Raw genomic sequence first — 27,600 nt, 5'->3', positions numbered from 1 at the left:
ATCTTGTTGTCTTGTAGAAGAGAGGCAGAACCTGAGTGGAGAGTTGGTGGTCTGGCAATGCTGCACATGGAAGGGTTCCCCTCCTGTGGGTATGTGAATGGGTGGGAGAATAAAGGATGGGCAGATCCACCCTGGTCATCATCCTACTTCATCATGCTATAATTAGCAGAATTCGTTGTGAGCTAGAGAAAGTATTTTCATGATGGCCTTTGGCAAGAAAAAAAATATAAAATTTACGTTTGAGTTATGCCATTGGTTTGGCAGTAATTGATGGTATTAGCAGGGAAATGTCACTCTCACCCTTTTTATTTCTCTTACGTACAACTTTGATAATTGGGTGATATGTGAGTGGAGGAGGATTATCAGCATGCATTTCACATACAACTGTGTATGTGTTTTCTGTAAATACAAGATCTTTTCCCACTTATCTTTTTCAATTAGGGTAGCACAGTGTTTTGAAACCAGGCGCTTGAAGGTAAGTGAGACATGGGAATGAGGTCACTTTACGCTGCAGGAGAATACTTGTCTTTTTAATGTCTTGTTAACATGAATTAATTGGGCAGTGGGTCTGAGTGGCATTCCAGCATGTCTGGGACAGAGCTTTTTTTGAGGAGGCATATCTGTGAGGCTGAAGGTCTGGAAATTCCCACCCTGGATGAACTTTCTTCAAAGCAATCTGTAAAGTAAGCTAGGGGTCTCATGTATTAATCAGCACAGTTTGTCATGCAGAAGAGGAAATCCTTTAGTAAATCCCTCTTTATTAAAACAAGGTGAAGACTGGCTGAGCTAATTGACTTGGAAAGTTCAAGGAAGAAGAAAGCAGAAAAGCTGGTAGGGAATGCATTTCATTTGCTCTTCTTTTAAAAGCAGTCAACTAGCACAGAACTAAACATTCTCTGCTCTGAGCCTTTCCTCTCCAGACCATACACCCACTTGTCTAGTGGAAAATGTACACAAATAAATTTGTTTTCTTTGAAATAACAATACTTGCAACTTGACTTTCAAGCAGTATGCAAAACCCACACCTTTTATCTCTTTTATATGGGGAGTTTGAAGTGCAAAGGCAAAAGGCATATAAGATGAAAGAAAGATTCTGGCTTTTACCTGAAATAGGTTGAGCAAGCCTTTCTCCATCTCCTTGCTTCTAACTACTCAATTATATCACTAGAAACAAGCATATGAGACTGAGCTGGTAAATATGGGTAGGATATTTGTCTCCACAGGGTAAACTGCTGGTACCTAATGCATGTTGCAAGTGTGTGGGTGCTGCTGCAAGGAACAGAATCACTCAGCTATGATTTTCCAGCCTTGTGATAATAAAAGAGCTTCCTGCTTATTTGGGTAGAGAGTTCTGGTAGAGAGCTGAACCCCTGGAGCTTTCTACCTGCTGGGAGAAAAGGGGTGCAGTATCTTTAATGCATGTGACATCTTTATTACCCTGGACTGTGGAACCAGGGACTGAATAGGCAAGGCACCTTTGCTGGGATTGCTTTGGTTGTCTAGAGAAAGTTAGGAAAGACTGCATCCAGTATGACTGTAGGAGGATACCTATAAGAAATTAAATGGGTGCTGGATGAGGTCATATAGGTCGTATAAGGCCTTAATAGCTGCCTGTGCTTATTTGCTTTCTAGAGAGAGAAATTACTGCCTGGTGCCATTAACTGCTTTGGATAATGAGACATAGCTAATAATTGTAACTAACCACAAAGTGCAGTCTTTCATACCAGGTTATCTGTGTGTTGTTTGCAATGTTAATCCAGCATGGGAGCAATCAATTAGGTCTCACACATAGGATAAGGTGAAGGCCAAAGGCAGGAGTCCTACTGGTGCTATGATGCATACCTAAGCTTTTAGGGAGTCAATCAGTAGCGTGGGATGAGAGCTACTCAAAATAAAGCTGCTTTCTAGTCTAGCAAGGCTGGCTATTTTCATCATTTGTGTTACATATTGCACTTTCTAGATTTAAATAAAAATGTAAAGGCTGACTCTGGAGAGTAAAGTAGAGGGTATTTCTCATGAAGAAGTAAGCCTGGGCTAAAGACAGAAAGATGGACATATGAGTCCTTTTATGGAAGGTGTCCTGATTCAGGACACCACATACTGAAAGTCAGAATACAGGACTCCTGTGCTGCTCCTGTCTGATGCTGCCAGTTTGTATGACCTATTAGGAGTCTTTCTGTTCATGCCTCCCTTTTTCCACCTGGACATTGCTGCACTGTAGTGCTCTGCAGCAGAGGAAGCATTGCAGGAAGTGAATTCCTGTAGAAAAATAAGAGTGCAGCAGCCCATGGCAGCTGCACAGACCAGCAGTACAGTGCAGGCAGCTAAGCACCTACAGAGATGGCTGTTGTCAGCCACTGGTCAGGCTGGGAAACAAGGCTGCCTGTGAGTCAGAAAGTGGGTTATGAGCAAGCTCCTCAGCTCTGACAACCCTTCCAAAATGAGCCAGGTTATACTCTTCACAGTTCACTAGCTGCGATGGGAAAGCAGACTTTGCATGTGTCTTGCCTAGTAGTGTTGTCCAGTGGTATCTAGGCTATTCAAACTTCTTAATCATTGCCTAGCAATTACTGCGAGGTCTGTTCATTCAGTGCTTCCCTGTTCTGTAGATGTTGGTTCGTGTTTAAGCTTGTCACTGACTTCTGTGCAGCAGTCCACTCCTGTAGGAGCCTTTTGTTGCCTTTCATCTGTACTAGATTAAGCAGATTCATGACAACATCTCCATTTCCTAATTTAGGTGATTTTTTTTTCTGTATTTACCCCACAAGTAAAAAACTTTCTGTAGTGCATCTCTGCCATCCTGGGATGCTCTGACTTCATCACTGGTGAAAGAAACATCTCTGCCTTCTGGAGGCGTCTGGATTTGAAGGGCATCTGTAGCAGTCAGACAGCAGTCTAGGGATGGCCAAGGACCCCTTTTTGAGATATACCCAAGCAGGACAGCACAGTAACAGTGCAAGGAGAGTGTAGTCTCTCCTGCAAGCTCTTTGGCTTCCTAAAGGCTAAAACAAAACCAGACTTAAACCAAGTTAACCACTACTACACGGCTAGTGCACTTCTAACTCACCTAGCAGGATGAGCATTTCAGTTCTGATTATTTCCAGTGAAACTAAGAAAATAAAAGGTTGTTGGGACACACAGCAACACTGCTTGGTGCTTGACATCTCTCTGTTGTACTTCCCTCACTGTTGCCCTTCATCGTTGTGAACACTGTTAGCAACCCTTCACTGCAGAGCATCTGCTGTGGCTCACAGCAAGGAAGCTTCCTGGAGCCTGGCTTTGCTTTAGGGTGCTTGGCACACTAGAGTAGGTTGCCTGTGTTTGGCTGATTTGATTTTCTCCTAACTAGTTGATTCTGTTGCAAAAGCAGGCTCCCCTGCCTTGTGTTTTGCAGCAACAGCATCTTAACGAAGTTGCTGAAAGAGCCTTGCTTCAACATTGCCTCTTCACCCCTTTCATCACTCTTCTTGCCAGTGAGCCCTTCTAGAGTTAAGCTGTGTGCTGAGAGAGATGAGTAATTGTCTGTATTTGTTTGCTGTGTTTCTTACCAGGGGAGGCTTTTTACCTCCTTTAAGAGTAGCAACCTGCTGCCTGCAATGTGGTGGCTGCTTAACAGAGCATTTCAAACACAGGCACTGGAATTGAGGGGGATGCAGAAAGGCATTTGAGAAACCTCCGGGCAAGGACTCAGCTTTGTAACTGGGCTAAAAACTGGGGTTGATACCCAAGGTCCTCAAAGAGCATCTTGGCAGTTTAACAAGCCAGAATAGCCAGATACTTCTCCCTTCTAGCCAGCAGGGATTTTGCTTGCCTGTGGGTATAGGAGGAACCTGGGAAATTGTTATCCTTTCCTGCAGCTCCTTAAAGGTGCCTGTGCAGGAGTCACATGGAAGGTCTCTGCTCTGAGATAGTCCCCATCTCAAGTGTACTGGAGCTATTCAGTTCCCAGTTCTAGCAAGTAGGATCATCAGTTCTTTTAAACAAGCTTTCATTTGTGTTTAAGCCAGGGAAAAAGAACAGAAACAGAAAAGGCTGTGTTGTTAGCTGCTAGGTTTTAGAGACTGAATCCCTGCCTTTCTAGCAAGTCTGCGTTTTGTGTATAACCTACTTGAACGAGTGTGGACTTCCCAGTAGACATTGGAGGTCAGAGCTGGTATCTGGCTCTGTAATTGCTGTTGACCCTTCTTTGTTTTCGTATCCATTGGGAACTTCTGGGAATAGCTGACCCTTGGTATAGTTCTGTATGCTTTGCAGCAATGGGATGGTCTGCTTCAGCTCTCTCTCCAAAAACTCAGGAGCTCCAGAACTGCCTGCAGAGTTAATGCTCGTTGGGTGTTTCCTAGTGCCAGATACAAGAGGAAAAAATGTAATCAATATGTAATTTATAGGCACTTTCAGACATTCCCTTTGCTGGATGATAACATAGGCCCAGAGCTTGTCCCAGTGCAAATCAAGTAAATCCCGTTTCCCAGCTGAAGAAGATTAAATATCTTCTGCATCCTTGGCTGGCCTTCTATTCCAGTGACCTAAGGAAGCCTCTGGAGCATCTCAGCTCTGTTCCTCTGTGACCCTTTACCAGCCTCAGAGACTCCCTCAGTGAGGCCCAACAGGGTACTTTAACTTGTAGCATGTTTTCTTGCAGTCAGCACTTCATCCAGTTTCAGAACTTTTCTCTTCCTTTGTCCCAGCCCCATAGACAGGCACAGCTAGGTGCTGTGAGGGAAGCTGCTCTCCCACTCCTCTCTCTCCTCCTTGGGAGAGAGGCTACTTTGAGTACATCTGGAACTGTTGTGCCATTTTTTTAAGCCTTCTTTTTCTTTTCTCCCTCCTTTTTCTCTTTTTTTCCTCCTCACCCCACATCACCAGTTGGCTTATATTATAATGCGAGACCCCACTGGCTTCAATTAAGGAGCAGATGTGACCAAAGAAATGGGATAGCAGCTAGGGATGGAGATGACACATTCATAGCACTAGGTCTAATCAAACAAGTTCTCACATTATTCTCACCATGAGGTGGGGAGACATGTGAGCCAAAGGCAAGTCAGCACTTGGAGCACTCTCAGAGACACATTGCTAGCAAAGCCATCCCTAATAAGCTGACCATGCCACTCAGCTCAGCCAAGAGCTGCTTCTGATCCACTGAAGTGCAGGAAGGGGCCCAGAGACTGAGATTTGAGAACAGGAATCTTGAAAACAATCAGCCACGTCAAAACAGGGCTGCCAGGTGGAAGGGATGATTGTACGCTGCATACCCACAGATGCACTTGTGCCCCAGGACACTGTGTATACCCACCTATGGGACAGTGTATGCACCACCTTCATCTGTGGTGAAGATGGATGGAGATGTCACTACTGTTACAGAGCTGTCAGTGGGTCTTGCTGGCATCAGGCTATGGGAGAGGAGAGACTGATGAGCTGGAGCCCTCCTGGCATGGCTGTGTTCAGGGCAGTGGGGATGCTGAGTGACTCATGGTTGTTGTTGTGGCACTACAGATGCTTTTGGACCTGGTTGTGCCTGGCAGCTCTGTGGAGCTTTAGAGGAGGTGGGTGCTCTGTAGATCTGTAGTGCATAGAAGTTATCTGTGTTTTGAACATGGAGAACGTGAATTGTGATTGTGCTGAAGCTTCTATAAATCAGTCCTCCCTCTTTTACATTCAGGCTGACAGCTGTTTTGTGTTCAGGAAGCTTTTCTCATTTGAGATGGAGAGCATCTGGTTATCCCCATGCTGTAGTGTTTTAATTAAAAGTTTATTGCAAGTGAAATGTCTATCAGATGGATGTGGAGATTGAAATCCTCTGCCATTGCATTAAATAAGGGTTAACATAAACAGCACCAGTCCAGACTTTCTCCTTGCTCTGCTTCAACCATGCCCAAATTGTAAGGTTCCTGTAAATTTTCACAAGTGCTAAAAAACAAGACATGGTAGTCTCCCTTCGCTAAGGAGGTGAACACAAATCACCATTCCCATTCTCACACTACTGGCAGAGAAGCTGACATGGACAGATGGGACTCACCTTCCAACATCAGAGCATTGTTGCCAGAGATAAAAATAGGACCCAGTGTCCCTGTAGACAGTTCCTGATGTACATCAATACATCATATTGATGTATTCAGAAGAAGGCCTCTAACACCCCTTCAGGTCTGCAGGGACAGCCAGTGCATATCCCTCCATCTAAACACAGTGTCCTTGATAACCCTGCCAGACATTGATGAGAAGAACATGTATGTAACTGCTTGGGAGCTTACCTGTCTGCTCAGGGAATACATTTCATGCTGTATAAGAGGACTGTGGTTTTTCTGATTAGAATCTGAGGATTGAATCCAAGCTGACACTCAGCTGTCAGGGTTGCACTTCCCATATGAAAGAGTAGGGCTTTGTAGCTCCTCCAAGCACTGTCTCAATGTGGAATGAGAACTTGCTAAAGTCCACCCTTACCTCATAAATGGGAGGGAGGTGTGAAGTGGCCACAGACTGATCAGAAGGGGATCTCAGATGAGTATTGCTTTTGTTTTTATGAATCCTGGCTTCCACTAGAAAATAAATATCCTCTTGAAAATCATAGATACCTGTCTCATCAGAGGCAGTCAGGGTGACTGTGCTGAATGAGACAGTTGTTCCCTGACAGCATCCCCATACGTTGCTCTGTTCGATCTCCAGTCCCCCCCATGGTGGAGCCGGCCTTCCAGGATGTACGTCAGGGCATGGGGCACAGCGTCACCCTGCGCTGCACCATGCTGAAGGGCAGCCCCATGAAGGTGGCGACCTCTGTCTGGCACTTCAACGGGACTCTCCTGGCGCAGCCCCTGGCAGAGCAGCAGGACTACTCAGAGCTGAAGGTGGACAGTGTCAGCCGGGAGACTAGTGGAACCTACGAGTGCAGCATTTCCAATGACGTGGGAGTCTCCACCTGCCTCTTCCAGGTGTCTGGTAAGTCACAGAATGCACGTCAGAGCAAGCAGTTGGATGGGGTCATGGAGATTGGAAGCTTGCTCCTCATAAACTGGTGCCACTACAGGCAACCTCTGCTGCATCCTCTGTACACAGCATTCCATTCAGGAGGAAAGATTTTTCGTAAGCCAACAGAGATCTCTGTCTCCATCATTCAGGCAGATGGACCTGGAGCAGTTAGTGCTAGGCATTTTGGCAGTGTTTGACCACTTCCCTGAAAAATACAGGACTTAAATTAAGGCTGCCATCAGCTTTTAGGCTTGGACAACCTGTATCGTTGATAAGTATTGAGCAAGGGAAAGTGAAAGCAGCTCTCTACATACCTCCAGCAGGCTCCAAACCATCTAATTTTCCCTTTAAAAGCAAACCACAGAACAAATACTGTATTATGTATTCCTGTACCTTCCCCAATGTCTCCTGTCTGTCTGTGTCTTCCGATGCTTTCTAAGAAGAACATGAGTTGGGTACGGACACTAGTACTCAGTGGATTTGCTGTTCACAGTTTTCTGTGAATCCATCATCCACCCTAATAGGACTCTTCTCCAGCAACTGCAAAGAGGGATGGCAGAGATATAGCATCTAAAACCACACATCTGACCTGGCCTCTCCAGCTGATCATTAAATTGGCTTTTCCCATGACCCCAGAACAGACTTGAGCACAAGTTTCTAAAAGAGCTCTCCCATGAAGTTGCCTTAATAAGCAATAAATTCAGCCCAAATACTGGGTTTTCAGTCTGGGGTCAATTTATAATACTTTTCAAGTCAGGGCTGAACAAGAGAGAATAAATAACATCCAGAGAGGCCTGATTTTGAAACAGATCTTTCACAGGGTTTGGAAAAGCTCAGGTATGCTGTAACTCTGAGATGCTCTCAGAAATGCGGATGCCCAAACTGTTTGACTCCCTTTTCAGGACTTTGCTCTCACCCCTTGAGATTTCCTGGCATTTTTCTGGCAGTGGGTTTTCCTTGAGAGCTTTGGCCATCTTTACCCGTTTTTCATATGCTTGTAACTCTCATGTCACTAAATAATAGCAAACCATATCCCTCTATGAGTCATCACAGAAAACTATGTCCCTGTTGAGCTTGGGAACACTCCCAGGAATTTATTGTTGGAAGCGGGCACAAATACATATCGCCACCCAGCGTGCCATGCTGTGCCTTAGATAAGATTCCCTCGGCAGCAAGAAGCATTCATCCCTAGAGAGCATTGATCAGGAAAGCAGCAAGGTTTTATTTTTCTGCATCCCTTTTCTGTTTCCAAGACATTGATACTTGATGGTAGCTGTTCAGCTCCAGACATCTCTGCCTCTCTCCTGGACAGTTACAAATCAATTAAGACCTTCTAAGTTTGTAGAGCAACCTGAAAAATAATCCAGTGGCTAGACTGCTGTGCTTGGACTCAGGATTGCTAGAGTTTTAATTCCCATCAGCTACAGCCTTCCTGTGTGAGTGAGCAGAATGGTACAGTCTCTTTTTTGTTTTGTTTCTTCACTGTGGAAGACAGACTATAAACCTTTCTGTGTGACAGGGAGGCAGTGACTCATTTTTGACTGTGGGGTGTTCAGATGTGCTGCAAATACTGTACATGAATCTGCCCAGGATGGGATTACTTTCATCTATGGATGGGTGATGAGCTTTCTAAGATGTTTTGGAAAGATAGTGAGACATACAACCCATTCCTCTTGATCAAGTTATCAGGCAGCCCACACTTGTCATAACCTGCTCTCCCACTAGCCACAAGCACAGAAGAGCCCTGAAAGACAGAGTGAATAACCTTCAGCTCTTCCCATAGCTGTACACAAAAGACAAAATTTTCCAGTAGTGCTAAAAGTTTTCAGAAAGGAAGTTCTGAAAATATTTTGATGTGCAGCATTTCTATCAAAAGGCCAAAAGGCTTTTTTATTTAAATTCCATTTCCATCTTCGAGTCAATTAATAAGAAATTAATATCATGCAGGATAATGATTATCATCAGTTCTGATTTTATTTTGGATTCCATTATGAAGCTTGACTTCTACAGTCAATACAAGATGAATAAGCAGCAATTAGTCTCTGAGGTGATTCTGAACTTCTTGCTTGTGCAAAAATTCAAGTCAATAAAAATAATATGAAAAAAAGGACTTGGAAATAAATATCAATATTATCTATCTGAGTTCATAAAAAAACCCCATTGAATCCTGTCCAGCCTGATTATAACCATACAGAATGGCAGGGCCTGTGATTCAAGTGGAAAGGAGCAGCAAATGGCCTGAGGAGATGGTGTTTATACCTGTTCTGCTCTCCAGTGTCCCTTGTTGCCCAGGTATCATTCTGATCACTGCAGCTTCGGATTGGACCTGAACCCAGAGAGTTGAGTTTTCATTCAGGTCCAGCTCCTGCCTGACTCAGAACAGGATCTACCAGAAATTGAAGTTCATAGAGTGAAATAAAGGTCATTTCAAATAGGACAAAACTAGTTGTGGGTAAGACCTCAAGTTGCTTCTGGGCCCTGTGCATTAGTTCACCAGGCTGCACATCAGTTTCCTTCAAATTCTGTTTGATAGTGGCTCAGGACAGCAGTGGCTGGGGAAATTACCTGAAGTCCCTTCTCCTGTGAACTGCCCAGTTTCTCTCTGGTATGTTTTTTCTCCTGTATTTCCCTTCTCTTGTTGCATTTGGATTTTAACGAAAGACATGAGTTTAGAAAAGACATCTCCACCCCTGCCAAACCTCCTGCTGTTTTTACCCGGGCTGAGGTCAGCATCGCCTTTGCTGCCAAGTTGACTGTTGTGCTATAAAGAAGCTGAAGCACTGTGTTGCCGAGGCAGGGGACATGCAGAAGGAGCAAGGTTTCCTTTTTAATGCCATGGTCCCTGTGTGATAAATAGCACTTTTTCTGTGACCTACTGGCCAAATGATCTTTCCTCAGAGTTTGTTAGCAGGAGTCTTTGTAAAGCAGCAGATGAAACAGGAGAAATGCCAGTTTAAAGCTGTTACCTCAATCTAAACTACAAAGCAAGGGAGAAAAGATTAGAGCTGGTTCCAGCTGGATTGCTGAAATTGTTCCCACCTTTTTAGGTGCTGGTCATGTCCCACTGGTGTTACAGGGCTGCTAATCCTCCCAGTAGTTTAGGCTGTGAAAGCAGTATTGAGTCACTGAAAATGGTGGCACATCGATGCGACAGTAAAGTTGTCCATCATGTCAGAGACAGGTGGATGAGCTGGGTGAGTAGAGCTGTTCAGCCCTCACCATGTGTCTTTGTAATTTATGTTTCACTTCACCCCACTCTTTTACTTTCTTCCCTCTTTTTTCCCCTCCAGCAAAAGCTTATAGCCCAGAGTTTTACTATGACACTCCCAACCCCACCTTGAGCCAGAAGCAGTCCAAGAATTACTCTTACATCTTGCAGTGGACACAGAAGGAGCCTGATGCTGTGGATCCCATCCTCAAGTACCGTCTCGAACTTCGGCAGGTAAGGTCTGTTCTTCTGAAGCCTCAGCATATGCCCCTTGGGAAGACAATCTTTCAGGAGGCAGTTACATCAGTATCTCCTTGCTGATTAAGAGCTGAATGTGATGAAATTGCCAGATCTTCATGTTCTTGCACCTCCTCTTCTGAATGGAAGAGATAGGCCAAGTACACAGTTTGGTGCTCATTTTTACCTCTGGTGTTGGGTGCAATCAAGGTCTCCAAAGCCTTGCTGCTCCCATTGGACTGTTCATGCTCAGTGTTTTGAATTGAAGTTTAATAGGAACCCCTACAGTTATTAGTAGGTATTGTAGATTTTATAGGCCAAAGACTCAAACGAGTAGCATTCCATCCTCCTCACTTCTATGGAAAAAAGGGAATAAGCTGAAGAGCTCTCCAGGCAGGAACCGCAGGAAAAAGGCATATACCGCTTGTGTTGCAGAAGGGCTTTCATACTGTTACAGTAACTAAGCTATGCACTATGAACTCTGCAGGGTAGGAGAAGTGGTTTCAAGTTTTCTGAGCCTGAAGGATAGATGGGAGAACTGAGTGATATCAGTAGCTAGAGATGGTTAGAGAAAAGAGTTTGATGTTTTTGAAGAGCACATTAACTTAGCAGGATTGCCAGGTACTTTCATCCATGCTCAGCAAAGCGCTTGTTTTCAACATTTTTGAAAAATGGGGACACTTAAAATTGGTAGTTCTTGCCATTCAGTGGTAGCTGGGAAGCAAATGCATTTTGTAAGGGAAAGTTTGTTTACTGTAGATGGAAAACAAAATAATTAAAAAGATTCAAGAGTCTCTTTCCTCTAGTTCTGCACAGTAGGCTCGTTTTATGTCTCTGTTTGATTGTGAGCTCTCTGGGGTGGGACAGCCTTTGTTTGTTACTCACACGGCAAAGAGCACGTTATCAGTACTTAATAATAATACAAGACACAGGGGAGCCTCTAATAATGAAGGCAGTTTGTCATAGTAGCTCTTCCTTCTGAGCCAAGTTTTGCTATTATCAGCACTGCAACTCAGTGAACAAATTTGTGGGTTTTATCCTTCTCTGGTAATGCTGAGGGGTTTCTCCTTTTGCACAGTGTCTAAAAGTAATCTTGGATCTGTTCTTCTTTGAGCTCCTACTGAAAGGCATCAAGTAAAGGGAAAATCACTTTTCTGCTTTAAGTTATGACATGAAGGGAGCTGAGTGCCCATGCAAATTTAACCCTCCCCCAGTTTTGTTCATACCCCATCAGTTACTTCTGATAATGTTTTGCGGAGTCACCACAATAGCTGTAACTGTTGACTGATGTGTTTTAGAGGAGTGTAATATTGTGGCCCTGCTGCAGCCCACTCTCATGTATGGGCCGGCTCTGAGAAATGGCTGCAGGTCCCATCATGGTGGCCTAGGTCTGAATAACAGAGGGCAGAGGAAGGAGGAAGCAGAGAAGTTTTTTCCCACTTCTGTCAAGCACAAGCAGGAAGCATTGGAAAAGGCTTTCACAGTATTCCTTCCTCCTGGCCCTCCTCCAACAAAAATGCTTGCTTTTCATGGTGAGATCTCCCTCTCCACATGCCTTACTGAGGTCCCACTGAGCCCTTTTCTTTTCCTTGTCCCAGAAGATCACATACTCTCTTATCTTCAGCGTGCCACTTCTCTGTACTCTCATCCTGGCTTCCTGGTGTCTTCTCTGTGATGTCTCACTTGGACTCCAAGCAGGCTTATGACATCTCCTGACCTTTCACTCTTTCCCTTGCTCCATCACCCTCTTCCATATCTCACAGACCCTGATGCTTTGTCGCACCTTGTTCTCTGTGCTGGGACACTCCTACACCCCAGTTCCAGCTTTACTGGGTGTACATCCTAATTTCAGGCTTCAAGAGATTTTGCCTTCACAAACCCTTGTAAAGCCACTGGTTCTTTGGTACTCTGAGTTAACAGCCAGAGAATAACTACACATTTTTCTCTAGGACATTTCTTTTAATTTGGTGAGGAAAATAGGCATTTTGGAAAAAAGGATTTTACAGAAATAAAACATGCAACTTCACAAAAACAATACAACAGATTACCAGGACTAACAAGCATTGCTATAGTAAGGAACTTCTGTTACACCCAGCAAACATAAACTCTATGGCACTCAAATTAGGTACCAATAACTTACAGAAAATAAGTGTTTATCTTACCTACAGACACACACACACTGACACAGACACACACAGACACACACCCACAAGCTGGTTTGAACCCAGCAATAACTGCTCTGCTGTGTAACACACACCTGGGGTAGCCTTTGCATACTTCTGTTTCATTGCTGGACTGGAAAACATAGTGACCTCACTGAATATAACTGTGCACATCTCAAAAGCTTAAAGTGTTACTGACTGAAGAACTCTTAAGAAAGGGGATTTGTCTGCCTGGGTGTGGAAATACTGCCTGCACATCTTCCTCACTGGCAGAAAAATCTCAGATAGCTAGGATTGAAGTGGAATATTCTTCTTAGGTAAAAAGGGCCTTCCAGGTGGCCAGAAACAACTGATTTATTGCCAACATCAGGTTAATGAAAGCTTACTGAGGCCTGGGAGCTCAGCAGCCTCAGTGGTCATGGTAGGGGCTTTGGCAGCAGCAACAGTGCAGTCTTGGGGTTGTCAGGGGCTGTGAGGGGTAGAGGGTATGGAAAGGGGGGAATTAACTCTTGCTGAGCTGAAATCCAAACCAGCTGGGATGCCCAGCAGTTGAAAGATGTTTTCCTGGTTTTTCATTTCACACTCCCTGGTTTGGTGGAAGAACTCTTGGCATATGTAATGTGAAGATCCCCAAGTAGCAGCATGCTTTCCAAGACACCTGGGAACCCTTGAATTAAATTTGCTTGCTGCAGCTGCTGAAAATGGGGCTGGGTGAGAGTCAAAGTGCTGCTTATTAATTGGCTGGTGCCATGGCTCCTCCGACTCTTCCTGTTCAGCACCTTCCTAGGTCTGATTGGGCATTCCGGGGGGTATTGCAAGCAGTCTGGGGGAATTTGGTTTCCTAAGCAATGCATGGGGCCTCCCAGCAAGATGGACAGGTGCATTTCCACCAAAGCTGATTGTTCCCAGCACTGCAGAGCAGGCTGAGCAGAGCAGCAGACGTACCAGTTCCAGTAGAATAAGGATTAACTTTCAATTAAAACCATATAAGCAGCTTGACAGCTTGAAGCCACTGACCCAGGCAAAGCACAAATGATAGCAGCTTGGAGCAAGCTTCTTGTAAAGCCTCTGATCTACGTCTCTGCAAAGAGGCTGTTACTTCCCAGAGGACATCAGTCAAGGGGCTTAGACAGTGGCATTGCTGAGTGCCAATTGAGAGGTGAAAACCTCCCCACTGAGAAACAGCAGGGTCCTCACAGCCATTTGTCCTGACAGGTTGGAAGGGTTTTTGTTTCTTGCTGCAAAGCAAGGGATCCAAATGCCAACCACCTTACTTCACCTTAGCCAGTGAACTCAATGAGTTAATAACCTTGGATGGTTTGGTTGTGGGCAGATGCCATGAGGCTTTTGGGCTACTTTTTTGATCAGTTTGGTTTTTTAATTCCATGTATTCTTGAAGCAAAGAAAGGCACTGAGGCTCTGCATTCCAATTGAAAATGCTTTTCATTGCTCGGGGATTCAAACCAGACTCCCCAAACCAGATCTTTGCTTAAAAAATAAAAAGCCTTTTTAAGTTGCTTGTTTCTGTCTGTGTATTTTATCCCCTCCCAGGGCTCTGCTCTAACATTAAAAAGAAATGAAAAGCCAATCTAATACTGCAAGCAGGTTGCATCACGGAGGAAAGATCTGAGTTGGGCTGGTGGTTACAGGGGATAGTGGCAGAATTACTATGCAGTTAATGAGCTGGAACCCCTCTATGACCTGAGGCTGCAAGAGAAAAAGGAAAGAGAAGCTATTGGTGCAGTAGGAAAGTTTAATCTTCATTGTGCCCCTCAAGGAGACCTGAGGCTGCTGTCTCCTCTGTACCTTCTCATACGCAAGCTCAGGCCAGAACAGGGCCAGCTTAACACATTTCTGCCTTTCCTGTCCTCAGAGCAGGCTCAGCTCTACCTGCCAGATAGACCCCTGAAATTTGCACTGGGCCAGCCCCAGACCCGTTTGCTAAATTAGCTCACTGGGTTGTCACTTCAGATTAATTCCTGTCAAGGAGACTGTCTTTAATGAGACTGGCCCCGTGCGATGCCTGAGTGATTGTATGGTCTCTCTTTGTTTGCACTTTCATCCCCTCCATGTTGGATAAACATCCCCTGCTGTCTACAAAACTCATCTGGGCTCGGGAACTGTCTGCCACTTGCCTCATCAGCCAGTGAGAGCAGCATTAATGAGAGCTGTGGCAGTGGGAAGCCGGGCACACCGTGTGGGGAGGTGACAGATAACAGAGCTGTTTGGACAGACATAGGACAGGGGTGTTAGCAGGAATTTAATGATTGTGATTAGAGTAGAAGATTAACTCCTCTGATGGCCATCACAACACAGCAGGAGAGGTTTTATGCGGAGGCCCATGGATTGTGGATCTGTATCTCTTCATTTCTGCCTCTGAGTTGTTCTTCCCTCCTCTGAGCCCACTTCAGTAGTGTCTGTCAACTGGTGCCAGTCTTTGGCTTCATTAGCATGCAGCGCCAGCACTCCCTCTGAGGGCAGGGGGTCTCTCACTTCATTCACTGGGCAAAGGTGGTATCACACGAAAAGGAGCATGAGCAAACAGTGCACCAGCCCATAGTCTTTTTCATAAATGTTTAGTTGAAAATGCTGTTGGGTTCCAGATTAGAAAAGTCTACAAATGCAGAAGAGTGATGTATTTGAGCTCTTGGTGGCCCTTGCAATAGCCCAGCCCTGTGCCCTGGAAGGTTAAAAAAATTCCTTTTCTCTGCATATGCAACCATGGCTTCAGGTGAAGATTCTTGGAAAACTGAGCAGGGCCTTTCCTGAGGGCTGCACCTCAGGTCTGGGGGACACCAAAGGCTAGGCAAGAAGGCAGCTTTGCACAAGGCAGAGCAGTTCAAGGTGGCCAAAGGTGCTTTACAAACAAAAAGACTAACATTTGGCTAGCTCCGGGGCACAATGCTGCCATCGCCAAGGCAACTGCTGTAGACCAGGCTGGGTCCATAGTTCTCATCCAGAGGCTCCCTTGGGCACTGTGACCCCACTGGCCCCATCCTCTGCATTCCCCTAGTAGTGCTGCAGTGGGATTTTCAGCTGGGGGATGCTGCAAGAGCTGAGGAGGTTATACCTGTTTTATGACTTAGCTAAAAAGCAGTTGACTTTTCATACTAGAAGATGAAAGGCTTAAAGGATGAAATTGTGGCTTGTAAGCTAGGGAGGGACCCATCTTTTCTCTGGATAAATGTGCCCTGTGCTGCACTGGCCTGATGGTACCTGGAAAAAGGGAACAGGCTTGGTGTGCCTCATCCACCAAAAATCCGCAGACAGGGTGCTTAACTGGACAGCCCAGTTTGATGTCCTAGTGTGGAGCACAGACGGGACGTGGAACAGGGTCGTGTGAGTCCCTTTGCCTAGAGCATCACAGTCCCAGCCAGCTGCAGCTATGAAGGGAGTGTGGCTTTTCATAAAGCAGCAGATGGTGGTCTTGGCTGCATGTCAGATACTGCATGGACCAAAACACTCATGGGGTGTGACAAACTGCACCCCTTTACTGCCCCTCATTTCACTTGATATGGGCAGTACTGGTCATCTCACTGGTATTAGGACTGGGTACTGCAGTGACTTGGTCTCACAATGGTTGCCAGGACTAACTCTCAAAGCACACCACCTGTTGCAGGATGGTTTATAAGTCACATCTGTCGGAAAGCTTCTCTAGGCTTCTTTTCTTTTTTGCCTATCTTGTCTGCCAGTTTGTTGTTTGATCACAGGATGCTGTCATATGGGATGTCAAATCAGTGCAATTCCATCTACCTGCAGAGCCATCCTCTGTAGTGGCAGAGGCCTTTTTTCGGCTCTAAGTATCCCATCTCCCTACTAATGCTCTTTTTTCTTAATTTTTTTTATAACTCTTGTTCAGGCAGTGAGAATAGGCAAATTGCATCTGTGCTTTCAAGTCAGTTGCCTTCAGTTGTGCTAGTGGCATTTGTGATGCTGTGCAGAACTCAGCCCTGAGGAGGAGGTAGAAAAGGACACAGAAAGAATCAAGTATGTCAGTGGGTAGCATGTTTGGTGGATGGTTTGAACAGCCATTGTGATGCAAAGCCAGGGAAAACAAGAGAGGGGAAAGGAGATGCTGCATTTCTAGGCTGCAAGAGGAAGAGAGGTTTGGGACTGTGTCAGCCACACACCTGTGAAAGGAGAGCTGTTCAGCAGCATTTGATGGACAAGCAGTCCTTGAAGCTTAGTAAGGCTACTGTGTGGGACCTGGGCGTAAAGCAATGACTTTGCCACAGGCATCTGGGAATGAAGAGGGCAGGATCCTGCCTCAGCTCTGCTCTCTGCTGCCTGAAAATAGGACACACCATCACTCACTACATCTGACAGCACGTTGAACCATGTCTGTTTTCATCCCTAGCAATCTGTCACAGGAGATGATATGTCAATGAGACCTGCTGCTAGAACAAGGTCCTCTCCACCTGTGTTGTAAGGGAAGATTCCAGGATAGATGGATGTTTGATGGAGGTGGGAAGCAAGGAGCTTTTTCCACATTTCATGTGTGTACTCTTTACTTACTAAGTCAGCAACAGCAGAGCTTCCCCCAGCACAAAGGAAGGGAATTTTACCTTTGGCCACTTCTCACTCCATTGCTGGGGGAGGTGTCTGCAGGCCATGGTTGTTGCTGGCACTGTCAGCCAGAGAATCAGAGTGTTTTCTACAAGGCTGGCCAGAGAAGCTTGACTCAGGCCTGACCAGTACTGATGGCTCAAGTGAGTTCAGTGGAAATGGCTGGTAGCCGTGGGAGAAGGTCATCCCCTTGGATACCCTATCATCTTCTAATGCTACTATTGAGATTTCTTCCCTTTACCCGTAAGAGCTTAGCAAATGATGCTTAACTAATGAATTAGTTGGATTAATTCTGGCTTTTTGTATTCGCAAATTGCTTTTCAATATGATATGTGGGTTTTTGAGCTGGTTTTCGTTAGTCCACAGATCATTTGTAATTGTTTAGTTGGGAAGATTAGTAAAATGAGCAGTGGCATGTTAGTGCCTTCAAACTGATGGTATTGTTCCTCTTCTGTGATTATCCATGGTAAGAAGGTGTGATTGGTTGACCTTGACGGGACACCAGGTGCCCACCAAGCTGCTCTATCAACAGGATGGGGGGAAGAAAACAAGGTGAAAAAACGCACATCAGGATGAAGGCAGTTTAATAACCAAAAAGCACATGCAGAAGCAAAGGAAAGCAAAAGATTTATTTTCTACTTCCCACCAACAATCAATGTCCAGCCACTTCCTGGAAAGCAGATTTTCAGTGTATGTAGCAGTTGCCCTGGAAGACAAACAACATAATAAGGAATGCACTCCCTCCACCCTCATCATTACATCTCTTTGGTCAACTTGGGTCAGCATTCCTGGATATCATATCCGTTCCAAGATCTTGCCCACCTCCAGCCTACTGGTAAGGGAGGAATGTTGGAGAGACAGCACTGATACTGTGGGAGCACTGCTCAGCAGTAGGCAAAACACTGATGTGTTGTCAGCACCTTTCTAGCTGCTCACAAAGCACCACACACTGAGGGCTGCTATGGGGAAATTTAACTCCATCATACCTGGATTCAACACATAAGGTCATCTGCCCAAAACAGAGTAGCTGAAACTTTTACAAGGTGTTTTGCCATTCATAAAGTGCCAGCAGAGGTTTTGTCTTAACCTTCACTTTCCATAACTGCTGCTTCTAATGCAATTCAAGTACTGTATTGGGCAAGAGATAAAGCAGGATATTGTTTAGCTTGCCTAGTACAAGGCAATAATCCAAACAGTTTTCCCAGTCTTAGCTCTGTTCGGAATAGTTACAGTGCCTGAGAAGAACAGTACAAATAGTCTTGCTGGAAAGGTTCATATGATCTTAAAACACACCTAGAATGAATCTCTCTCTAGCTCCTAACACTGCTGTTCAGTGCTCATTAGGGTAAGGAAAATGTGAGAGAAGAGATAATAAGATTCCCCAAACGAATACACCCATCCTAGCAGCCTTGCAGTCTAGAGATGTTGTTTTCACACCAGTGTGCTTATTCATATCCAACAAGCTGTTGGCTTGTGTTTTACAAAGCTGAGTGCAGGATGAAAAATGCTTGCCAGATATCAAAGATAAAAGTCAGTCCTTTTTGTGCATCTCTTATCCACATTCCTTCAGTGGCTTCAAGGGGTACGTATTGCTTATTGAGTCTGTCTGAAAGTCCCTGTTGATAGGCTGTGATGCACCTTCCTCCCATTTACTCTGTTCATCTGTTATTTTCAGTAGTCAGCCCTCCTATTGTTTCACTGTCTTTTCTCTGAGCACCTTCATGCCCTTCCCTGCTCACCGTTCTATTTTCCACTTTTTCTTTCGTTTCTGTTTCTTTTTTTGGTTTGTTTTTGGCTTTCTTTTTTTTGTTTGTTTTTTTTTTTGTTTTTGTTTTCCCTGGCTCTCACTTTCTAGAACATAATTAAGAGGTGAGAGTGTGTGAAGGGGAAGGGTTTGGAAGAAAGATGTAGTCTTTCCCTTAGCTGGTCACAAGTGAGCAGGATTAGGCACTGAATAGATGTTTTGACTGTGTTTCCTAAAGGTATGAGTAGCATGGAGTATTGTAAAGAGCTTTATGGCTCTGCCTACATGCTGTGCTGGCTGCCTCTTCTTTATTAGAGGCAGGACCACGAGTACAGCAGAGTCAGAGGTGCCCTATAGGCTCCGGAATGAAACTTTAATACCTTCATTACATGTACCAGACTGGAAAGTCCAGAGTCCCACAAAAAGGCTACTTCTCCTCCAGGAAGAAACAGCTCCCCATCAGTTATTAGTTGTTTTCAAGGGTAAAACAGTGCCCTAAGAGAGGTCTGTGCCAGGGTTTGTAAAGAACCCAAGCAAAGAAGCCTGGGAGATGGCTGCTCCTGTTGGTGGACCATGTCTTTCTTGCTAAGTTAGAACCTCAGTGGCTCAGAGCTCAACCTAGCTGCAGCTGGGCAAACGTGGGTTATGCAGAGCTGAACTGCTTTTTCTTCTTGGACCCAGAAGTGCTGGCAGCATGGTGCACAGGTGTGTGTGGGTCTGGCTGTAAGTAGTCATGTCCAGTGCAAGGCAATTGGCGCAAGAAGAGACTGCCTGCTGACATAGGGATGCATATAAAGCTGGATTCAGTAAGGCACTGAATAGTGCTGATTTTCAGATGTAAGCCTCAAAAGAAACTGGGACCACTACTCTATGAGAAGGGATGTGGAACAACATGAGGGATGTTGTCTGTTATCCACTTATGCCCATACAGAAGACAAAAGAGGTGATTTCAGACTCTGCAATGCATAGACAAGTACAGGTAGGAACCTGCAGTAGTAGATTCCAGTCTGAAACAGAAGGACTGCATGTGCCTTCAGGATTGAAAATAAGGCTGTAGAAGTGAGCCTCAGTTAAGACTTGCTTTACTGTCTCTCTGACAGAGTGAAGATTAGGTCTGTTCTTCCTTAGACGAGGGAACATACGTTAATAAAATACATATTGCTTTTTGATCAGCCCCTAATGAAAGACATTATTGAAGAGTGTGGAACAAGCACTTACAGTAATTCATGACAGCACCAATTTGGCTTCTCTAGGAAGCCATAAACTGTTGCTCTTGGCACCTAATGAGAATGGGCAGCTGATTGCCTGTGCAAGAGGAAGAGAGAGATACTGTCTCCCAGCTTAGGTGATTCCAGCTGTCCTCAGTAGCTACTCACAGTTGCAGTTGCTTCTTCCTTTGGAGCTGGGAATGTTTCAGCCTAGAAATGGAGCCTCCTGGTACAGGACAGTTTAAGATAAAAAGTTTCCAGGACTCCTTATTCACACGGAATAATGGATTTGCTTTGGCCATCCATCCTTGCTTAACCCCAGGATCTGAACCTATGTGCTTGACTGATGAACAGCATAAGCATGAATTTCAGTACACTGGTGTGCTTGTCTGGGAAATGCCAACTTTGTGTTTGCAATGTGATTATTTCCTCTGGAAACCCCTAATGAGTAAAGATTATTAAGGAAGGAAAATGAAATAAATCCTAGCTTAAACTTACCCTAACCCTTTAATTTATGTGTTAATGCTTAACATCATTTTCATCTAAGGTGCTGATGAAGTGCTAACCAAGGAAAATATTTTAATCCGATGTGACAGGCACTGGACGTTTGATGAGAGATCATCAAGAAACATCACGATGACTGTCTTCATATCCAACCCAAATTTCTCCACTATCCAAATCTTACTCAAATTACTTTCTCTAGAGTAGGCATGCCTCTTCCCCGTGGTTGATACTAGACAGTCAGTTCAGAATCTCCTATTAAGATTGCGCTGTTGAAATTTTGTGCAGCTGACAGGAGGTTGGGAGACAATGCCACCTCAGTGAAGGATCGGGATATCCTAAGGAAGACCTGAAAGATGGAAAACTACTTGAGTGATTCTGGTGAGGTGAAATGCCATGGTAAAAAGGCAGGTTAATGCATGCGTAAGATGCTATCAGAAAAATCTGCTACAGTGGGAAATGACTGAAGCGGAGGAACAATGTGCATGAGTGCGTTGACTTCAAGTAGCTGCTGGTAAGGTGCAGGTGTGAGAAAGGCTGAATATACTCCCAGGTGAAACCTGAGGTATTTCTAGGAGAGGTGGAGAAGTGCCACTGCATCCTATGTGCAGGGCTGGGGCACCAAACTCCAGGAAGTGGAATGGTGCAGAAAAAGATTATAGAGTTGATGAGGGAAAGTGAGAGTCTGTGCTACAAGACAAGTCACAAAGTGCTCAGTTTGTTTAGCCTAACACAGCAAAGTCAGAGATGTGATGTGATTGCTGTCTATAAAAACATCAGGGGGTCAAGCAGCAGCAAGGGAAAAGAGCCATTAAACTAAAGGACAGCATTGGCACAAGATGAACTGGATGCAAGCTGCTTGTTAATAAATTCAGTTTGGAAATGAGAACATTAGGGTGGGCAGGCTCTGGAACAGACCAGCGGGAGGAGCAGGCCTAAATGGAATGAACACGTTTTAAGATGGGATGGGATGCATACATAAAATTAATAATGAGAGGCAGCCCCTGTGGTGACAGGGGACTGGGCCCTATCAGCCAGGAGGGTACCTCACCCGCTGTGTTCTTGAATGTGTCTATGGTTTTCCCTTCTCTGAATTCTGGGAGCTACCAGTGCAGAGGGGTTTTATCCCTCTGCCAAAATACCGAGACCAAGCATCAAAAACTTTACTGAAATCCAAAAAGATGACATCAACTGGCTTCCCTTTAACACCTAGTTGAATTACCTTGTCATAGAAGAAAATCAGGCTGAATAAGCGGGACTTTCCCCTCATGAAACTGTGCTGGCTGTGACCAGTGACTGCATTGTCTTTCAGATGTTTTTAAATACTTCACAGAATAATCTTGTCCATAATTTTTTACCTGGCACTGAAGTGAAACAGACAGACGTGTGGTTGCTGGGTCCTCCTTCTTTCCCTTCTTGAAAATGCAGACAACATTCACCAACTCCCAGTCAGCTGGGAACCCTCTGGATTCCCAAGGCTGCTCAAAAGTCATGAAGAGAGGTTGTGCAATGATATCTGTCAGCTCTTTGAAGATTCTGGGATGAATCCCACCCGGCCCCATACATTTGTAGGGATCCAGCTGGAGCTGCAGATTGTGCACAATTTCCAGGTCAACTGGGAGTTGATCATTCTCGCAGTCGTAGTCCTCCAGCTCAGGGCACTGAGCCCCTTGGTCCATCATCCATGTTGAAGAGAGAGGCAAAGAAAGCATTAAACACCTCTGCCTTGTCTCTGTCCCTGTTTGTGAGGTGACCATCCTCATGTTGTAACAGGCTGATGGTATTTCTGTACTGCCTACTGGCATTAATGTATTTGAAAAAACTCTTTTTATTGTTCCCCACATTCCTGGCCAGCTTCAACTCCAGTTGAGCTTTGGCCACAGGGATTTTCTCCCTACATTGGCAAGCAGAATCTCTGAATTTTTCCCATGTCACTTGACCTTCCTTTCACTGCACGTACACCTTCCTCTTCTGCCCTGCCTATCCCTCCTGAAGAGCTTGTAACTATCCAACAGGGCAGTCCAGTGACAGGACTCATCCCAGCAGGTTTTACTTATGACAATGATACGAAATCTCTGGGACTGGGTGAAAGCTTCAAGCTTCTCTTGTGTATTCCTCCTGATGTGTGCATTGGTGTAGAAACATTTTAGGTGTGGTACCTTGTAGCCAGTACCTCATTGGAGATTGAGGGGTCGCATGAGTGCTGCATTTCTTGAGTTTTGGCATACCCTCCCATTCATTGCTCATCACTGGCGGCCTGGTTTTGCCCCTTTCCCCCTTCCAAGCTAATTTAAATCTCTGTCAAAGCCCGCTAGCTCCTGCACTAGATCATTTTTTCCCCTCTGAGACAGCTGCATCCTGTCAGATGTCAGTAGACCAGCTGTTGAGTAGATCATTGTATGGTCAACAAACCCAAAATTTTTCCAATTACACTAACCTTGGAGCCACTCACTGACCTGATGGATTTGTTTATTACTAACAGTATCATTCCTTGTTACTGGAAAAATCAAGGAAATTGCTACCTCTGCCCTTGATCCCTTTTCTGGTGTGCTCCTCTGTGGAGCTGTACAGTGAAGAGTAAGTAAGGAAGAGCCTGCCAGAAGGAGGTAGCCTGCGTGTGAGGCTGCTATGCCATATCAGCCTGCCTTTGTCTGCTGACTCCTCTGCTTTTGGAGAGGCTGGGAGACTGGGGATGGAGCTGGAAGCTTTCTCAGCAGCCCATGTCTGTGGTTAGCTAATGGGGGTGGAGTAGGAGGGCGGGTAGCCACCCCTGTCTCATTTTTCCTGCAGGGAGGAGCCTGCAGGGTAATTTCAATGAGGCTGAGAAAAAAGGGTGAGACAGCAAGCCTGTGTGGAAAGGATTTGGATGGGAGATACTGGAAAGCAGAGCACTTGTGCCCTGAGCTGAGATGTTGCTGAAGAAGCGGGACAATTAAGGAGAGAGTGGCAGGAGTGAATTGCAATGCTGGGAAGCTGGATGCCTGCAGAGCAGTTCCTTTGCTCTGATCAGCTTATTGGGGAATCTACATGATTTTAATGTGTTTTTTTCTAGCTGGTGTTTGCACCAATTTCTTGGGGCTTGGTGAGGAAACAGACTTTCTTTCTAATTTCTCCCTCAAACAAGTATGGATAGTAGCTTAATGTGCAGTTGGTTATGAGACCACATGCATGGCTACACAAGTCACACCAGGTCTTGTGATTCCCTGGTGTGGTTTGTGGAGCAGAACCACAACGTGAACTCTTGACAGATGTTTTTATTAATATCCATTGGCTTTATTGAATCTGCGAGTTGATACTTACCTATCTTAAACATCATTCAGTCTGAAAACATCATCCCTTTTTCCTTTAATAGCTGATATAAACAGAAAACATAGGTGTGGCAGTGTCATATCTGGGACCTCTTTGCTGTGACAGTGCCTCAGCAGGGGGCAGGGCGAGCCCACGTGGCATCCCTGCTTTTCTCTCTGAGGCTCTTGGTTTGTGTTCCTGGACCCTGAGCTGGCTTGACTGGCCACAGTGGGACAAACATTCTCTAAGCATCACAAGCCAGCTCACATGATAAGATGGGACACTAGGCAGGCAATACCTACCAACAGAGTGGAATGGTGAGGAATGAGAAAGGGCAATCCCAGTTTGCAGGTCCCAGAGGTTTGATGGCTAAGTACATGTAAACATGTGAGTGTGCTCTCCATGATTGCTAATACTTCTTATAGGTGATAGGGGAAAGGGACAGGTTGCATACACTGCATGTGAATACATGCATACCATATGGGGCTGATTTTGCCCTTTGTAAGGTGTTTTTAGTGAACTCCTTCTTCAAGAACTTTTTCACCTCTGCAGCCTGTGTGATACTTGCAGCCAGCTGATACAAACTGTGGATTTGTTTGTGAGGTTTTTTCCTTTCCCATCCCCTTCTTTTTATTGTTGGAAATGAAACGAGGTGAAGGCAGAGACAAGGCTGTGCACTGCGCAGTGCTCATGTTCTGGCCCCGCTGGCAGCTTCCCGAGCCCAGTGATGAATGAGCTCGTTGCATGAGATCCTCCACTGAGGCTTCAGCATCTCTAATAAGGCAGCCAGTGTTTCCTGTCCTCTGTGCCTGCCTCTGCTTTATTAACTGCACCACAGCAATATTAAACTGGAGCACTGGGTCAACACAATCAGGAGGAGGGAGGCTGAGAAGAGGGTGGAAGGAAGAAGATACCAGGATAGCATGGAAGAAGAGAACACAGAGCAGGAGAAAGGGCAACAGCTGGCAGTTGAAGCGGTTTGAAAAATGGGTTTCTACTGGACTGATGCATGCTGCTCTTGCACAGACCTGCTTCTGGCAATCAGGGAGGCAATGACAGACCTTGGCCTTAATGTCTTTGTCTGTTGGACCTGTGCTGCTGACTGGAAGCCGGCACCTGCTCCGCATGCACACAGCAAGCAGCTGGCTGGAGCTGACTCATTTTTCTCCCTGGCACTAATCTCATGCCCTTTAAACTGTGCTGGCAGTGCACCTGGCTCTGTACTGATGGCTATGGCTGGCTCAGGATAGACATTTGGCCCATGCTGCTTTTCATGGAGAAGAGCCACTCTTTCCAAAGACATACAGGGCCAGTTCTGTCATGATGCCAGGACTGTAGGGACCATAATAAGGGTGTGAAAGAGGGCAGCCTTGCTAGCAGCCAGCTTCTGTGTACGTCCAAGTTGCAGATTGAACAGAGACAGGACACAGGCTGAGAGAAGAGTTGGCTATGAAGTATTTGGTGGAGGGAAAGGACTCTTGTAAAAGTTTCCCTCTATGCACAGAGAGGAGATACATGCCCTGGCTGTGCCTTTCTCATTGCCTAGTAGTCTAGATCTTTTCTGGGAAGCAGGAAAGTTGCAACCCATAGGAAGTATATATGCCTTTATTAATTTCTGTTTCACAGCCAAACCTGGGTGGCAGCCAGTTATTTATTTGGTTAAAGCCACAAGTCCCTGAGGATAGACTCAACTGGGGGACCTAGAGCTTTGCAGTCCAGACTGAAGGCTGAGTTCTCAGTTTGTCCTGGATTCGATGACGTGGGAGAGTATGTGATTTGACATTGCTCCCAGAGGCTTTAGATACCCAAATTCCATTTAACTCCCAGCTGAGGTGGAATTTGCACTGTCTGAATCTCGCCCTCAGCCTTCTCACTGACTCTCCATTTTGTTTCTCTTCTAAAGGTTATGTCTAGATAAGGGAAATGGCTTCTGACCTCCCCCTATTTGCTGGCTGCCTTCCCAGCACCCTAGCTCATGGCAGCCTGTGGGGAGGAGCTGCTGTCAGCCCTCCCAGTCAGGCTATGCTGTCCAAAAAGCTCCATGCCAGCAGTTGTGCCACTCCAGTCTTCTGTATCTGGCTTGTGACTGTTCATCTTCTCCCAGATAACTAGAGGTCTGGTCCTAATGATCCTAGGTGAAGTCGCTGCTGCTGGGAGCCAGCTCTGCCATTGCTTGGCAGAGCAGTGGTGTGGAAGGCTGGCAGATGGGAGGGCTGAGCAGTAGGAATGCCAGCTTGCATGCATGCATATGGGACATTGTTAATACGAATGGATCCTGGCAGCATCCTGGTGCCAGGTTCATGCTTGGTTCCCTGCCCTGGTCCTGCCTGCTAGGACTGTTCCCAGGTGGCTTGCAGGAAGGCACCAAGCTGGGGGAAGGCAACTCCCAGCTCTCTGACCCAGGTGAGAAGGAGGATGGTGCAGAAAGTATTTCCTCAACCAACTTGCATGCTCGTCTGTTTTGGTATGTATGTATGTATGGCGAGGCTTTGTGAACAAAGATTTGGGAAGGGCTCTACCCACATGTCCTTCGAGCCTGTGCAGTGGATTTTTTAGGTGAGGCACAGCATGCACAGAACTGGCCCCACCCTTTACTCCTAAGGTTCATCTGCCACGGCTGAGCGAGCTTGGATGGTGACAGTGAAGTCCTCAGGACTAGAGCCTACAGCCCCCGGTATTCCCAGGAGGTTTCCCATCCAAGTATTAACTGGGCCTGACCCTGCGTAGCTTCTGAGATATGACAGGATAGGGCATCAGGATGGCATTTAACTGCTGTTTTGATATAAAGGCCTCTTTTAGGTACAACCTGTAAGGCAGGTGCAAAGTTGTTTTTCACTGTGAGAACCACATACAGGCACAGGTTCCCAGGGACCAGTCCCTGCCCCAACACAGGATCTGGTCCAGCTCTGCACCTTCACTTGGAAGCACCGCCCAAACTCTGAGCAGATCAAGGAATTGGGTCATTGAGTCCTGGCCATATTGGAAATGAACAGGGCTGTGGCACAGGAAGCTCTCCAGTGGCAGCCATTGCCTTTGAGTTTGAACTTGCAGTTACATACTTGAGGACTAGAGTCAGGCAGAGAAGGGATTGAATGTATTTGTATTTGCCAAGTGCCACGTCCGCATTGTTTCCCTGGCCTGCCTTGCTGGTGGCTCTTGCTCCTCCTGTGCCCTCACTCCATCTTCTTGCCCCACACTTTCTACACTGACCGATTTGCTGTAAACCTTCCTCCGTGCATCCTTGTTACAGTAAGCCTGTAACTTTAGAGTTAATGACCAACACTGAGACTGCCTGTCAGGAGAATTGCCTTTTCGATGAAAACTGTCTGCCTAGAGGATGTATCAGAGGCAGAGGAAAGCTTAGTGTCTGGGACAATGAACACTGGACCCTGGGAAGCCCTGCCAAAGGTCTTTTTACCAGCCCCAGCATCCCCAATAATGTGTCTTGCCACAAGGATCCAGGCACTGCATGATGACAGGCAGGAAATTGTATCTTCACAATGCAATCCTCATTCTTGTCCTTCCACCGCCAAGCAAGCATGACCATGGCAGGGAAATTTCATTGACATGTAATTCATCATTTTTAGTGGTGGTGATTTTGATAACGGTATTTTACCCACTGTTTTCTTGAAACTTCCCTGCTGCCTTAGCAAACTGAACAATGTTTAGCTGGTATGGTTCAGTTAGCATGGTTCAGGTCCTTCCAATTGGCAAATTGAGAGAAAG

General features: G+C 45.6%; 1 protein-coding gene across 4 annotated transcripts in view; it reads left to right on the top strand.

Annotated features, from left to right (window-relative positions):
- Nucleotides 1–27,600, top strand: part of MDGA1 (MAM domain containing glycosylphosphatidylinositol anchor 1) — a 148,051-nt gene that overhangs the window by 88,018 nt on the left and 32,433 nt on the right. For all 4 annotated transcript variants that reach the window (XM_071576659.1, XM_071576676.1, XM_071576668.1 and 1 more), the window contains 2 exons: nucleotides 6,661–6,930; nucleotides 10,251–10,402. In XM_071576659.1, coding sequence (XP_071432760.1) covers nucleotides 6,661–6,930; nucleotides 10,251–10,402 — 422 coding nt within the window. The remainder of the gene's footprint in view (nucleotides 1–6,660; nucleotides 6,931–10,250; nucleotides 10,403–27,600) is intronic.

The sequence above is a fragment of the Pithys albifrons genome, chromosome 2 (genome assembly GCF_047495875.1).
Source record: "Pithys albifrons albifrons isolate INPA30051 chromosome 2, PitAlb_v1, whole genome shotgun sequence".
Taxonomy (NCBI): domain Eukaryota; kingdom Metazoa; phylum Chordata; class Aves; order Passeriformes; family Thamnophilidae; genus Pithys; species Pithys albifrons.
Note: the sequence above shows the minus strand (reverse complement) of the source record. Positions and strands in the feature narration are given on the sequence as shown.